This window comes from Amblyomma maculatum, chromosome 1 (genome assembly GCF_055883805.1).
Source record: "Amblyomma maculatum isolate TAMU_Amacu chromosome 1, ASM5588380v1, whole genome shotgun sequence".
NCBI lineage: Eukaryota > Metazoa > Arthropoda > Arachnida > Ixodida > Ixodidae > Amblyomma > Amblyomma maculatum.
In genome coordinates this window covers 26,772,109-26,786,481 of record NC_139344.1, presented here as the reverse complement: position 1 = coordinate 26,786,481, position 14,373 = coordinate 26,772,109, and the positions used below count along the sequence as shown (strand labels likewise).

General features: G+C 44.7%; 1 protein-coding gene across 2 annotated transcripts in view; it reads right to left on the bottom strand.

Annotated features, from left to right (window-relative positions):
• LOC146201985 (uncharacterized) overlaps window positions 1-14,373 on the bottom strand; it is a 110,771-nt gene that overhangs the window by 82,574 nt on the left and 13,824 nt on the right. The window contains exons 5-6 of one of the 2 annotated variants that reach the window (XM_084587883.1): window positions 13,081-13,194; window positions 2,897-3,040 (exon numbers count right to left, since the gene is read on the bottom strand). In XM_084587883.1, the coding sequence (XP_084444009.1) occupies window positions 2,897-3,040; window positions 13,081-13,194 (258 nt within the window). The remainder of the gene's footprint in view (window positions 1-2,896; window positions 3,041-13,080; window positions 13,195-14,373) is intronic. The other variant, XM_084587884.1, reaches the window with a different exon arrangement.

Genomic DNA, 14,373 nt, shown 5'->3' with positions numbered 1-14,373 from the left:
GCATGTGGCGCCATCTGGCGCAGTCAAGGCAATCTGGGTGCGTAAAGCCGTAGCCGCCGCGATCGGCTCCCAAGTCATAGCTGCCTCAGCATCCGCTATCGGTAATCTAGCTATCGCAGATTGCTGTTCATTCGCTTACATAGCTATTTGTACAAAGGACTATCAGTCACGATTAAATTGCGAGGATTATTCGGCCAATACGGAGGTCCTGTAGAAATAATTACAGTGATACAAGCAAACATTTTTTTTCCCGACAGCTGCTGCCCGGTGCCACGCACCTGATGTCAGCTAGCTCCGCTGCTGAAGGCGTCGCGCAAAGCAAGAAATTATTTTAAGAGATGGGCTTGCCAGTAAAGCGGCGCTAAACTGCGACGTTTTTTACAGCGTTAGCTCGTTCCGAAGCGCCTTTCACTGGCGCTTTGATGTGAAACCAGCTAGGGCTAGCGACGTCTAGGGTAGGCAGGGAGCGGCGCAGTATGTTCCCAGCGCGCCATCGACAGGCACCGTTGCCGTAAGCCCTACACTTGTGCATGCATGCTGTTGGGGCCTGAGTTTAGCAGGCAGTCTCCATATGTATACACCGGAGAGGTAATTGTAACATGCACCAACGAAGAAGCAGAGTTCTTTCTCAGCGCACAGGCAGAAGCGGCGGCGGCGCTGTTCGAGTCCGGCCATGTGTCGTCACTGCTCTTTGCGTTGCAGACTCCACGTCAGAGTAGTTTGATAACGTCATGTTGTTTACCTATGCACACGTTTTCGTCACAGAGATGTCGATGCCAATGGGTTTTGAAAAACTAAGTACTTGCCTGGATTGTTTTTAAAATCAAATTAAAATATCTTCGCGGAAACGTGCGAGGTTGGGATTGCTTGGGGAGCATCTCTGTATAACCAGGAAAGCAATCGTATTCCTTCCGACGCTTCAAAAAATGGTGTCTATACTCCTTTAACATAGACAATCCAAGAAACCAGGTCGGGCTGTTGTGATCATATGTGCAATATATTGGAGCCAAGTGTGTCTTGCAAGGAAAAAAACTCAAATCAAAGCATGTTTGCACTGTTTGATGAAGCCAACCTTCTTCTGGGCACTGTTGTGTGCTTTGCTTCATTTGTCATGCACCTTGTTCTTTCGCCTTCTTTTGTCGTGTATGTGGGCACACAGTCTCGATGTACCATGAGGCCGGGAAACAATACCTAAGAAACAGAACCCGGCCAGGTAGGGACAATGACATAGCCATCTGACATACTCTGCACCTCCCTCTAAAAATACAAGAGAAAGAGCAACTTCGCTTGTGAAGGCTTGTTGGCTGGAAGGTAACAAAAGTCAGCTCAACATTGGCACCGACCAGACTAGGGCGATAGAACTGCACGACTCTGCTGTTAGAGTATGCATTCTGCATTCTGGCAGTGGTGAAACTCGCAACAGGCTTCTTGTATGAACTTTTGTAGAAGAAACTGCCATTTGTAGCAAGGAAAATCCCGTTTTGTAGCAGATGTTCTTGCTTTCAAGCAGAAAAAAAAAAACTGTTCCAAAACAAAATTTACAGATACAGACACCAATTTTTCGGACACCAAAGTTTCTGGATAAGCCTGGTTATTCGGACTCTGCCCCAACACCGTCAAGCGCCCCATAGAGTCAAGGAAATTTTCTCGCTCAATTTCCACTCTTTTTCTACAGATCGCAGTTCAAAAGCTTTCAAAAATTGCGACAACATCAATGTTAATTGCTTTTCTGCAACCTCGAACCCATGCTGCATGCATTCCGCATACCCCTATACTCTCGATAGCAGACACCGCTAGCTGTAGCAAGTCGATAGACCCGCCACTCCCTGAAATCAGGCAGCCTGCGCTGTGGGCCTCTGCTCCACGGTTCTGTCACGCAGCGGCAACGGAGCTCAGCCTTACGGAGGGTGAGTTAGTAGTGCGAGCATGCTTTTATCACATGACCAAACGTCACAGTTTCTGCGTAGCTGCGAGCGAGACAGCCAGCGACATGGGCAGCATCATTAAGAATTTTAAAAGCCTATGAGCTTTCCTCCTGCCCCGTACCCTCGCCTCCTCCACATTCCGCCAGCCCTGACAATTTCGTTGCAGTATGATTTGCCATTTGCCACAGATTGACACAACCGGTGCAAGAGTTTCCACCAGTGATGATGCCACACAACGATCCATGTATAGCGAATTTTCAACCCAAGGATGGCCAACAGCCCCACAATAGTGAAATAAACTATGCCCCAGAACAAGCTGTTTCGAGAAAAAGGAGAGGGGACTGCTGACAATAAAACAAGAAAAATATGCTGCCAAACGTTTTGTGCAATGGCATGAAAACTTCTGCATTGCATCATAACTAACTTAAGAACCAAACATATCTGCAAAAGAAAAAAATTTACTTTCGATAGGACAACATATTTCCCGGGTGAGCCAGGGACACCTAACAAAGAGCTACAAAGACTATCCAGGTCCAGGGGCCCAAAGTACATGGCAAGGTAAAACAGGAGAAAAAAAAACACGGAGAAAAAGAGAGTACACAATATAAATAAAGTCATAATGTACAATGACAACTTTGAATAAGAGAACCATAAGAGTGCAACTGCACAAACGTAGAATTTGCACAACCTGATATGAAAGAATTTACGAAAAGAAATCTGCAACCATGGCAATTCAAATGCCACTGACACCATAGCCCATGGTGACGCAAAAAACAGGCTGCAATTCTACTCAAGCTAAAACAGCCACGAATTCCCAGTAATCGTTTCGAAAGCTCCAGATAGTTATTTCACAATAAAAATCTGATTAGTACGGAGAGGAAGATCGTGTGATAAAACTATCCTATCACACCAAAATGGGAGAAGACTTGTACCCAGCTTCTAGACCCTCAGAAAATAAGCAAAGCGCTCACCTGGGTACAGAAGAGGCCACAGTGTGGGCAGCAATGGTGCAGTCTGAGCCGATGCCGGTGAATGCCGCAAAAGCCTCCAAACGGCACCCGCACAGATGCTCGCTCTAGCCTTTGCGAACTTGGTGATCGTGTGCACCCCACCACCTGTTGCCAAGCAGCAGAGAAACTCCAACGCTCGGCTAGGGTTGACACACCATCAGCACAAGTGGAAAAATGGATGTCTGAACACTAGTGCTCGCCACCAAAAAGCTTTGAGGAATGTTAGTAATTCTGTGCAGCAGTCTGACACAAATATTGATTATAGCTGGCATCAAAAGCCTGGTGTGCACAATTACCTGACACATATGAGAAAACTCATGCTCCATTAATAATTTATGCCATTACACCAAAACTTTTAAGTGCAGTTAAGTTCAAACACACTAAACGAGAACCAAGTATATATTGGGTGTCCCAGCTAACTTGAGCCAAGGATTACAAAATAATACATTTGAGGTAGGTCAGTGAAACCAGTTGTATACAACTGCCAGCCTCCTTGCGCACTGCAGGCAATTTTTTGCTTCGCAATTACTTAATTGGCTAATTATGTTAATTTTTCGAATTTATTAAATATCGACCTTAGACCAAAAATGGGAATGGGAAATTTGAAGAGCGCCTTCAGAAACCCCCATTCCAGTCATTGCGATAACGGAAGCATCACGCATATTTTTTTTTCCGGGCTCAGAAGAAAGCCCGCAAAATACAAATAAAACCACGTGACTAGCGCATTCACGAGACGCGATTGCACTCTCAGTCCTGGTTTGGGTGAACAAAATCAGCTGCGGCCGTGTCTCCTCAGCCCCGTTAAAGCGGCAGGCCGATATGCCTGCGATGGCTTCTTCGCCCACGTCAGACAGCTAGCCCATACGACGGTGCAAGTAGCAGAGAGCGCGGCGATCTTTTGCATCACTTTCTCTCCTATCAGCGAACGTCAATATCAGCCACTGAATCTGCGCGTATGTGACTACTCAGATTCGCGCTCACACCTTCCTTTGCTGGTACTTTTATGGCCATCCGCCTATCGTGACGCAGGCTGCTGGGATGTGCAGGCCTTGCCAAGATCTCAGTGGCGACAGGCGAGCTCGAGCTCGCTCCAACCATCGCCAACATTTCAGCCTGCCGCTGCAACGGAACCATCGGGTCACGGCTGCAGCTGATTTTGTTCGCTCAAACCACGACTGAGAACACCACAATCGTGGCGCTCAAATGTGCTAGTCACATGGTATTATTTGTATTTCGCGGGCTTTCTTTTGAGCCTTGAAAAAAAAGATACACGTGAGACTTTATCGCAATTAGGGGAATGGGGGTTTCTGAATGTGCTCTGCAACTTTCCAATTCACATTTTTGATCTCAGATAAATATTTAATTAATTTAAAAATTAACATAATTAGCTAATTAAGTAATTGCAAAACAAAAATTATCTGTAGTGCGCAAGGAGGCTGGCAGTTGTATGCAATTGGTTTCACTGGCCTACCTCACATATTTTCTAATCCTTGGTTCAAGTTAGCTGGGACACCCGGTATATATATATAGATGTATATAAGTATATAGCTGTTATGATTAAATAAATATACCTTTGGATCCTGCAGTCAATAAACAGCATTATACAATAATGCAAAACAACAAATGCTGGTCGAAGAGACGAAGACACAAAGTGTTTTTTAGTAAATTTGTAACCAAGTTTCTACTCATTCAGTTATGCTTTCGGCACCTAAACAGAGACAGACACCAAAAGTAAGGTGTACAAGAACTGCCCCAATAAGCCAGAATGACGGCAGGCAAACAAATAAGTATATTACAGTTTCTGTATGCATGACTTACTTAATAAAGACATCCCAGCCACTATTAAATCAAAACCAAAAGTGCATTAAGGGGGGACACGGGTCTTTCGGACCAAAAAATCGCAAAAAAATCACTTTTTAGAAAATGTGATTTGCGAAATTAGTAGCTCTTTATCTACCTATCTGCTAAGTTTTTCATCTCTAGGATCGGTACTTTATACCTCTGACACACGGCCACTTTCGATCCTCATTGAACTCGATCTGCATTGAGGTTTTCAAGAAGGATTGAAGCGTCCCGTGCTACACGAGCATTTTCAATGAGCCACGAGCGTCTTCAATGAGCATTGAGAAATTTTCCTCGTGTGCGCTTTAGAGCTCACCGATGATGAGGGTGTCAACCACTGCTTTCAAGTGTGCTTTAAATTTCAAAAGCGCTTGAGGAAGCAGCTGAAGTCAAGCAGGATAGAGCTCAATTGCACTTGAAAGTTGCAGTGTGACAACCTCGATCTGCATTGAGTTGAATGCAGATAGAGTTCAATGAAGATAGAAAATGTCTGTGTGACAGGGGTATTAGTCACAATGCCAATTTATATAATCGATGTCGCCCAAATCTGGGCCAAAAACGACCCCCGAAACAACCATTTTCCGCGAGGCGTAGCTCCCATTTTGTGCACGGCACCGTAGCCATCTTGGTCTCATTTGAAAGAGCCGCCTTTCGTCTTCAAATTGCCGCCTCTGCTGTTTACATTCGCCCATTGGTCGCATAACAAATAGCAAAAAAGAAAACGTGGTATTTGCAATCCCATTGGCTTTCGGGGTGCACGTGACGATAAGGCGTCACCGCATTGTTGTAGCTGGATGACGGTGTCTGCTCGGCGCGCCCGAGCCGCAGGGAGACGGCGGAGACGTGACGCCAAGAAATAATTGATTAATCAAAAAACTGCTTACAACATTGTGTTCCTCATTCTTTCTAGTGTCCAGCAATGTGTTCATCTGAAGTTTCTCTTCAGTGATCATTTTGTAATTGTTCTTGTAAGAATTAAACTAATTAGCGTAATTATCTCATGAAATAATTGGATCACAAAATAAATCATTGCAGTTTTGGAATCTGCACAAATCTACACAAACCCACCAAGTTGCATCAACTTTGATTGGGAAATAACGAAAATAATTTTAAGACCAGTGTCCCCCCTTAAAGGAATCCAATTGCGCCTTATTTACCAAGTGCAAGCAGGTTTGACATGGTGGTTCATTCTAGCATCTTATTCCAAAGAAAAAAATGCATGCAAAATAATATGACTCGGCAAATATGTGTTAGCAGAATCACTTTTATATTTTGTTTTTATAATGATCGCCTCCCACTGATTTCTTTTAATTCAATGTCGCTATTTTGGGCTACTGTTAGGTGGAGGTCCCCGAGGGATGAAAAGTTTGATTTCGCCTTCACATTTATTATTCCTGTGCAGAGTCTGTTTCTGGCGGGTAAAGCATATGAGTGTGAACGTGAACAGGCGAAAGGTGGTAGGCGGAGCTTCTGGAAGTGAATGTGCCAACAAAGGCCAGATTTTGCCTTCCTTTTTACAGCAAAAGCTGTTGCAGTACTGGTGAGCCATACAGCCCCTTATTTCACCTGGGTATTTAGGTGTTTCAGTATTGGTGAGCCATACAGCCCCTTATTTCACCTGGGAATTTAGGTACGACGTCAGCCACTTGGCCTTACCCCCCACCCAGTTGGCAAGCAGAAAAGCTGAGAGAGGGGAAACTTCCTCATCTCTAGCATGGGAGACAGAGAAGCCAGAAAATGGCTGCCACAGAAAGAGCTTCGTAGACAGGTATGTGAAGGGTTGACAATTCACGGTGATGAGAAATGAGAACGGGAGGACAGTATTGAGCAAAGAAGAGCGCAATCTGGTTTAGGCTCAACTTGGTGATCGCAAAATTCTCTCGCATTACATGAAAAAATAAGTGCTTGCAAGAGAAATGTGCCGCTCAATGACTAAACAAAAAACAGTTTTCACTGATTAATGTGCTAAGCTCTATAAGTTTTGTATTTCATTACGGCAATGCACAGGCTTCTGAAACGTGGAACGTCTGGAAGGCGCTGCAAGGCAGGGGCTCGCAGCCAAGGGAAAGCATATTTAGTTTGCGAATAGGTGCCCAGATATGCACTGGATGGTTGAAGCTTCTCTCATTCATCCTCTCACAAAGACAAAGACGACCACGGCTTTTCAGGAAAAGAGAACTATGCTGCTGACACAGTAAAAGAAAAATTGGGGACACACTTAAGTTTACTTTCAAAGTGTTGTGTGACAGCATTTCTAGGCGGCATAGAGGCAGCATGCCTGGCCAAAGAATCCAAGGGACAGAGGTTTAATTCCAGCACTCACCAACCAATTTTCCTTTATGGCACCAACACCAAATTTTCCATCAAACTAACCTTTAGCGCTGTTGCATTAAAGTTAGCCTCCGATTTATGTGAAAACCCAAGGTCAAAAAAACAAAAGCCTACACTCTTGCAGAGTCACACAGAGGGTCCTGTCACTCTTCACGTTGCTCTACTTGAAACTAGAGTCCTCGACATCATGAAATCTGGAGCAGCACAAAACAGCCTACACTCCACTTTCCAGAAATGTACTAGATGGCCGGTACTTACTTAATAAAGGGTTTACTTCAAGCTTGTGCTGAATAATTTGGCATATCTTGTACATGTGCCCATTACTGCGTTGGCAGTATTGGCCTCGATGACGAGCAGCGTTACCCCCTAGCGGCGCAGCGACGAACCCTAGTGTGGATGCGCGCGTCGTCCTCTAGCCAGCACTGTTTACACATAAGGCGTATGGCCAGTGTCTGCTGTGTGCTTCCCAATCGTAGTGCGATTTCATTTACCTGACTGCCTCTTACGAAAGAAATATGAAATAAATATGAATTTATAAACTCTGATTTCTGTTTGGAATCCAACAGCTACTGAACCTAAACACTGTTGCTGAGCAGAATGCAGATTGAGAGGCCATTCTGTGCCCTCTGTATGCATGATCAAGTTCTTTGAACGCTTTCCTCTCATGATGTTAATAATTTTGGTAACACTGCTATTTGGTTAAATGCTGCCGCTCTCTTCTGTGCAAAGCCATTGTTTCTGAAAAGCAGAGTAAAACAGCACCATATTTCATACACGGGCTAAACTATCTTGCTTCCTTCTTGCTCGACCGTGTTTACTTCCTGGATAAATAGGTTTGATAGTCGTAAGAACATCCAGTTTTATATCCAAACCTCTGTTCTGATAATAACACTACCAATATTTTAGTTTGCATCAGACTAGATCACTGCTCAGTTTTTTACAGTGCCAAAGAAATCATTCCCTCAAAACCTTCTTCCCCGAGAAACATGCCCATGTGCGCATATATTTTCAACGTCTTCGCAGCGACTAACATCCGCAGCTTGACCTTCAACGAAAATATAATTGAAGAAGGATCCTACACTTTTGCGATTGAGTAATATTCCTGTCACGTAGACAAAGTTAGTAGCATTTTCAAAAAATTATTAGACAAATAATTTACCATTACTAATCCACACCACACACACAAAAAGTTTCCATATGCTGTCTCCGGTTTCAGTAAATACTGCCCTTCTTTACAGACACTTTTGAATTCATTGGCGCAGCGTCGTAAAATCGAATTTGCTGCCATAGATACAAGAAGCACTCATCTAGTGGAGTTCGGCGAACTCACTCCATTCGGTGTGCGTCAGTTCAGATGGATTGAGAGAACTCTCAATGGGTTCACATCTAGGCACCTGCCATTATATATACACATCCCACCCTCCGGAAGTTAAAGCCCATGCAGCACCAGAACTAAGAAGCATTGGCAAAATGCAGCCTCCATCTACCCTCTCAAAAAGCACCAGCCAATGTCCCTCTTCATTTTGTTTAGAAGGACTTCATTTGTCGCCCCACACACCTCCACCAATCAACCAGAAGCCCATGCAACATAATTCGAACCAGCAGCACAATACCTGCCACTGTAAATGTAAGACTACTGCACCAAGATTCGTAATTAGGACAAAGGGGGACTCACACCAGTTGATTCAGATGGGGGTCATACAAGGTACAACCCGCAAAGCCAACAGATGTTCAAATGGAGCTTACTGAACCTGACTTGAATGAAAAAATGGTGCCTGCGATGTACGCACACTATCGAAGGTGCGGCGACAACTGAAGTCCCTCCTCACCAAAACAGTACAGCAGCAGTTTCAGTTTTGCTTCTATATTCACAGCATACCGCCACTGCCATCGGGCGTGCACATACTGGTGAGTCGTGCAGTTTCAGACATAGCTTTTAACACCTACAAGTATCCCCTCTTGCATCTACGTGCTTCGTCCATTCTTCAAGTATCCTGACCCGTTTGAGTTTCGAAGATGATTCACCGCATGAACTTTAGAGGCTGTTTCAACACAAAGACTTTTAAGGATGCTTCACCAAGTTTAATGCAGTCAAGCATCCTCAAAATGTGACGGGGCAGCTTGAGAAAATGTGCCACAGCTACTGTTCTGCACTTCCAAAAGAGCCAAGGAGACACCATTTTGGTGCAATTCTTCGGCATTCCGAGCCAGTATACCCAGCAAAGCACTTGGCAAAACCGCGAAAAATGGCCACTGCCTTCATCTCAAATGTATCGACAACCATATCTGAGGCGGTCAGTTATAGATTATTCTGATGAAAAAAGTTCTCTGCTATCCTTTAGGGCCATTCAATGATTCATGTTTTTCCTAATCCCCGGAAAGCCTAATTAAACAAGATTTTACAGTATATACTCAATAAACCACCATGGTTCACTCTCAGAATTCCTTTTACTGTTCTGCAGATCAATTACATAAACGAGAACAGTAGAACCCTGCTGTTGCGTTTTCCTGCCTGCTACATTGTCAGCGAGTCCCAACATGGCTCCCATAGGGTTCCATGCATTCGAAACCCCGCTGATATGTCGTAACATGGGTATGTTCCCACATGATACGTCGCGAACATGGCAACCCAAGCCGGCCATGTTTACTTTTAAGGCAGCTTGACTTGGACTGGCTTGGCCTGGCATGTCTAGTGCCACTGCAGTTAGGCAGAGGGCACTCGGGCAGGCTGCGCTGTCATCATCAGCAGCAGGGATTGCGCTTTTTTTTTTTTACTCATCCTTACTTCTTTGTGCGGTTAGTGCTAGTGTGGCTGACTCATAGCACGCATCGTCACATCGTTTCACGGCTTCGCTTAGTTATCACTTCGCGTTTCTTTTCCTGCTGTGCGCGCGAAGGAGTGAATTCGTCGCATGCCGTGGTCATGTGCACACGCATCTAGCGTGCTCAATCGCCCTTTTTGCACCGTGCCAACCCTTCCACGCCGCAACGCGAACTGTGAATTAGCGCCTGCTCGAGGAGAAACTGAGCATTATCCACACTGTGGATGCAAACCAGACACGTGAGTGAGTGTGTATAGCAAAAGAACTTAGACTCACGCCATCCACGAATTCCCTTGTTTCTAAAAGAAGCAAGATCGAAGCAAACGCCCAATCCTTCGGCATCAAAAGCAACCAAGCCCATCCTGCGGGGTACATGCAGCTCGATGAGGCTGTCTACAAATGGTTTAAGCAAGCCAGAGCTGCGGGTGTGAATTTTGACGGCACCATTTTAGGTGAAAAAGCACTGGAGATAGCTGACAAGCTTGGGATCGCCAATTTCAGTGCGTCGAATGGCCGGATAGACCGTTTTAAAAGAAGACACAGCATAACCTACCGAACCGTTAATGGGGAGGCTGCAAGTGTGGATACTGCTACTGTAGACAGCTGGAAAGAGTCCGTGGCGGGCATTATCAACGGCTATGAATCTAGGGACAATTTAAATGCCGATGAAGCGGCTAGCCATCGAAGATGCTGTGCCTTATGCGAGGCTTGCTGCGACGGGAAATGCAGCAAGGAACGTCTCACAATGCTGTTGTGCTGCAGCTCTGATGGCTCCTCCAAGATGATGAAGCCATGGGTCATCGGAAAGTTTCACAACCCATGTTGCCGTAAAAAGATTCGCTACCTGCCCTGGCACTACAAAAATAACAGCAAGGCGTGGATGACGTGCGAAATTTTTGGAGTTTCTTTCATACATGGACTCAAAGATGGGCTGTGAAGACTGAAAGACACCTGCTCTGCGCATCCCAAGAACACCATGTCACTCATGTCACTGCGGAACGTCAGTCATGTACCTTCTGGCCAATACGACAAGCCACCTTCAACCGTTGGATGCTGGAATTATCAAGAATGTGAAGCATTGTTACAGAAAGTGCATTGTGAAGCGGTCTCTGACCACTGTGGACCGTGGGCAAAAGCTGACTGGCGTTAACATCCTAGATGCCATGCACTATTTGGCCGCAGCATGGAACCCTGTCACTGCCACAACGGTTAACTGTTTTGCAAAGTATTTCAGCGACCGCATAGCAGAGTCTGAAACTGTAGAGGACGCATGCATGGAGGACTGAAAAACTCTACGCGGCCATGGAAAATGTTAGCACGAACAGGATCGCGTACAGCGATTATGTTTCTCTGGATGATGCCGTTAGCACCTCCGAGGTTTTGACCATTGAGCTGACCGTGGCCCAGGTTGTCGATGCGAACAACAGTGACGACGAAGAGGACGTGGGTGAGCCGCTGCCGCAGCAAACCTTTACGTCGACTGTAGCGGCCTTAGACCTTCTCAGGAGGCGTCTTGCCAGAGCCAAACAGCACTACAAGTGCTGGAGAAGCGAGTTATGCTCACCGGGTGTAAAAAAAATGCAACAGACAACGCTGCACAAATTTTTTCAAACGCTAGGACTTTTATAAACATATGTTAGTTGCTCACTACTGTCGTTTTCCAATTTGTCCTACTTCCTGGTTCTTACATTTCCCGGCTCTTACGTTCTTTTTTTACGGTACCGTGAAAAACATATCAGCGGGGTTCTACTGTAGTGAATTTTCTTAACAGTTGTACAATTGTAAAACTGAGTAGTTGCACATCAGCATTCACCTGAGCATGACTATACCTCTGCAAACCCACTCTATCTTGAGATATTCCTCGATACATATTAAACTTGAAAGAACATTCCACTCGTTATGCTTTACGAAAAGAAAGAAGACCTCAAAATTAACCACTCAGTAACGAATAGACATTGGCATCATTCAGATCCTCTCTGTTTTCTGTGTCATGCAAAGAAAACTACTCAATCCCCTTGCTCAAAAGCATCATGACTTGTCCAAAAAACAAATGCTTTAGTGAAGCAATGCAAGCCTTAAAATATGCTGGAATTGTATGCTGGAATTTACAACAAGGACAGCCTGCGACCACAGGTTCCCAGGTATATCAAATAAATATATACACTTAAAAGGAACAGAACACTGACCATATGTAATGGGATTATGATTGAAATAAAAAACTTGCCTTCTATAACTGATCGAGCACTACAATATCGAAAAAATCAGGATTTATAATTAAGCACAGAATATCATAATAACGAGTGAAGTGGCCTCATGTAGTGAAACCCTGTAATTACAACTGTAGTAACCCACGTGACCACATCTCAAGAAAATGTCACTGGTTTTCATAACTGCAGTGTTCTGAAGAGTGCTCACCTTGTTTTACTGTATTTTGCACTCTCTCCGGTGTGCCCATCAGGAAAAACCCCCCTTTTTTCGTTATGCCTATGATGTGCGTTTAGTATTTTTCCATAGATGGTAGAGCGTCGAGCCGAGGCGTGTTTGTGAATACGGGCGTAAGACTTCTATTGATGAGGCGATACATTCCTGTGCCGTAGCAGCCTTGGGTGTAGGAACTAAAATGGACGATACTCTGTATAAAAAAATTACAGTCTGGTCAGTGAGACCTTTTGTCCAGTACATTTGCCGACACGCAATCGTCACCGCGGTCGCTACCCATGGCTTCTAGCATCGGACTAGATAAAAACAGGCGCATACACTAATCGAATAACTCTCAGTAAAATATTTCTACAGCATTTCTGACCAAACCGCTACGGAATCGACAACTTGAAGTGGAAAGCTTTCCACTGCTTTGAAAAAAAAATGGCTAGTTAAAGTGCAGTGCTCTGTCCCTTTAAGGCCTATGCTAAGAACCCAATGTCACAGGACAGTTTACCATGCCACAAGTGATACAGTGTGGCATACATTTGCACTGGAAACTTAGTGATGCTTTAGCATAGCTCAAATTGCCAAACCAAGCAACACATAAGGGTGGCCCTAAGCTGTTTCCTCCCACAGGCTATTCTTTTTGCAGACATAAGCTGTATGACCCATGCGTAAGCCAAAAAGACCCCGAATCCTGAACTAGGGAAAATGTACCCCGTCACTCACCCTTCCTTGCAAAGAATCCATGCCTTGGCATGCTGTTGGGGCCTCTGACGAAGGCTGCCCAGGGTTTGAGCAGCAGCACGGCCGCTGGGACGATGAACTAGCAGAACTGTCCCACTATATGCCACAGGAGATTTAGAATCACACAAATTGCACCCTATCATGCTAAATACCTGGAACAGGCTGCATGCGAGTGTTACGATCCATACTGAATACAAACAGATTAAAAAAAAATGAGAAGCCATCAAACAAATACCTCTTGAATAAATACAAGACAAACATTTTACAGAAAAACAAATGTGCACTGAAGCTGCCTTTCATGGCTCATAATTTAAGAACAAGGAAAACAAAATGGGGGAAAGGGCACTTAAGCTCCGGCTCCAGGTACTATTTCACAACACCATTAACGGCTTTTTTTGCAGGCTCCCCTAGCAGATACTCACCCATACATATGCGCTTTGAGACTCGCTTCATCCCTAATCCTTTAATTTATACCTCCATTATCCCACACATACTCATCAGCATACAATCATAGGCTACCCTATTATGTGAGAAGCCACCCAACATAGGCACATAAAGCCCCACTTTAACCCCCTGATGGACAGTTTTGTTTACAAAATTCGAGCCAGAATGGTCTTCTAGCACCCAAAACATCATTGATCAGCTGAGTAAAAATCCGTGTTGAACGAGGCTGTACACATTACCAAACGGGCACAACATGTGAGTAGGTAGACTCGTCTGCAGTGAAAAATCCCTCCCGTTACAAAGGCTAAACCCAAGTTGGCAGCACCACTCAACTCAGCGTATCGTGTAGTCTTGTGACATCAAAATACCCGACAACCAGTCAGTGCACGGCCATGACCTTCAGCTATTATCGCATTTCAGAGCCATACCCACAATTTTTCGTTCACAACATCGAGGCAGGGCTTTCTGGAGAACAGGGCCATTAATGCTATATTTCAAACCATATGGTATCAAAAAAAATTCGATTTTTCAGACCAAATTTGGCGCCAAAAATACTGGAGATAATTTTTTGGCCGTAGGCTTTCTTTTTTTTTTTCAGCATAACGATGCAAGCAGGCATCATCGCAAACAGCCGGTTCTGCGCAGCTACGTAAGCTAGCGAAGCAGAGTCAATAGGACCGACTAGCTGGGCTCTCTGTTCATCGTTGCCATTTGAGGAAATGGCAATAAGGGAACACTCCCCCTTGTCATCGCGGTAGTGTACAAAGTTATAAGGGGTTGATTACACGCTTAGGTGGATGTCAATGTGTAATTACCCCCTTATAACAAATC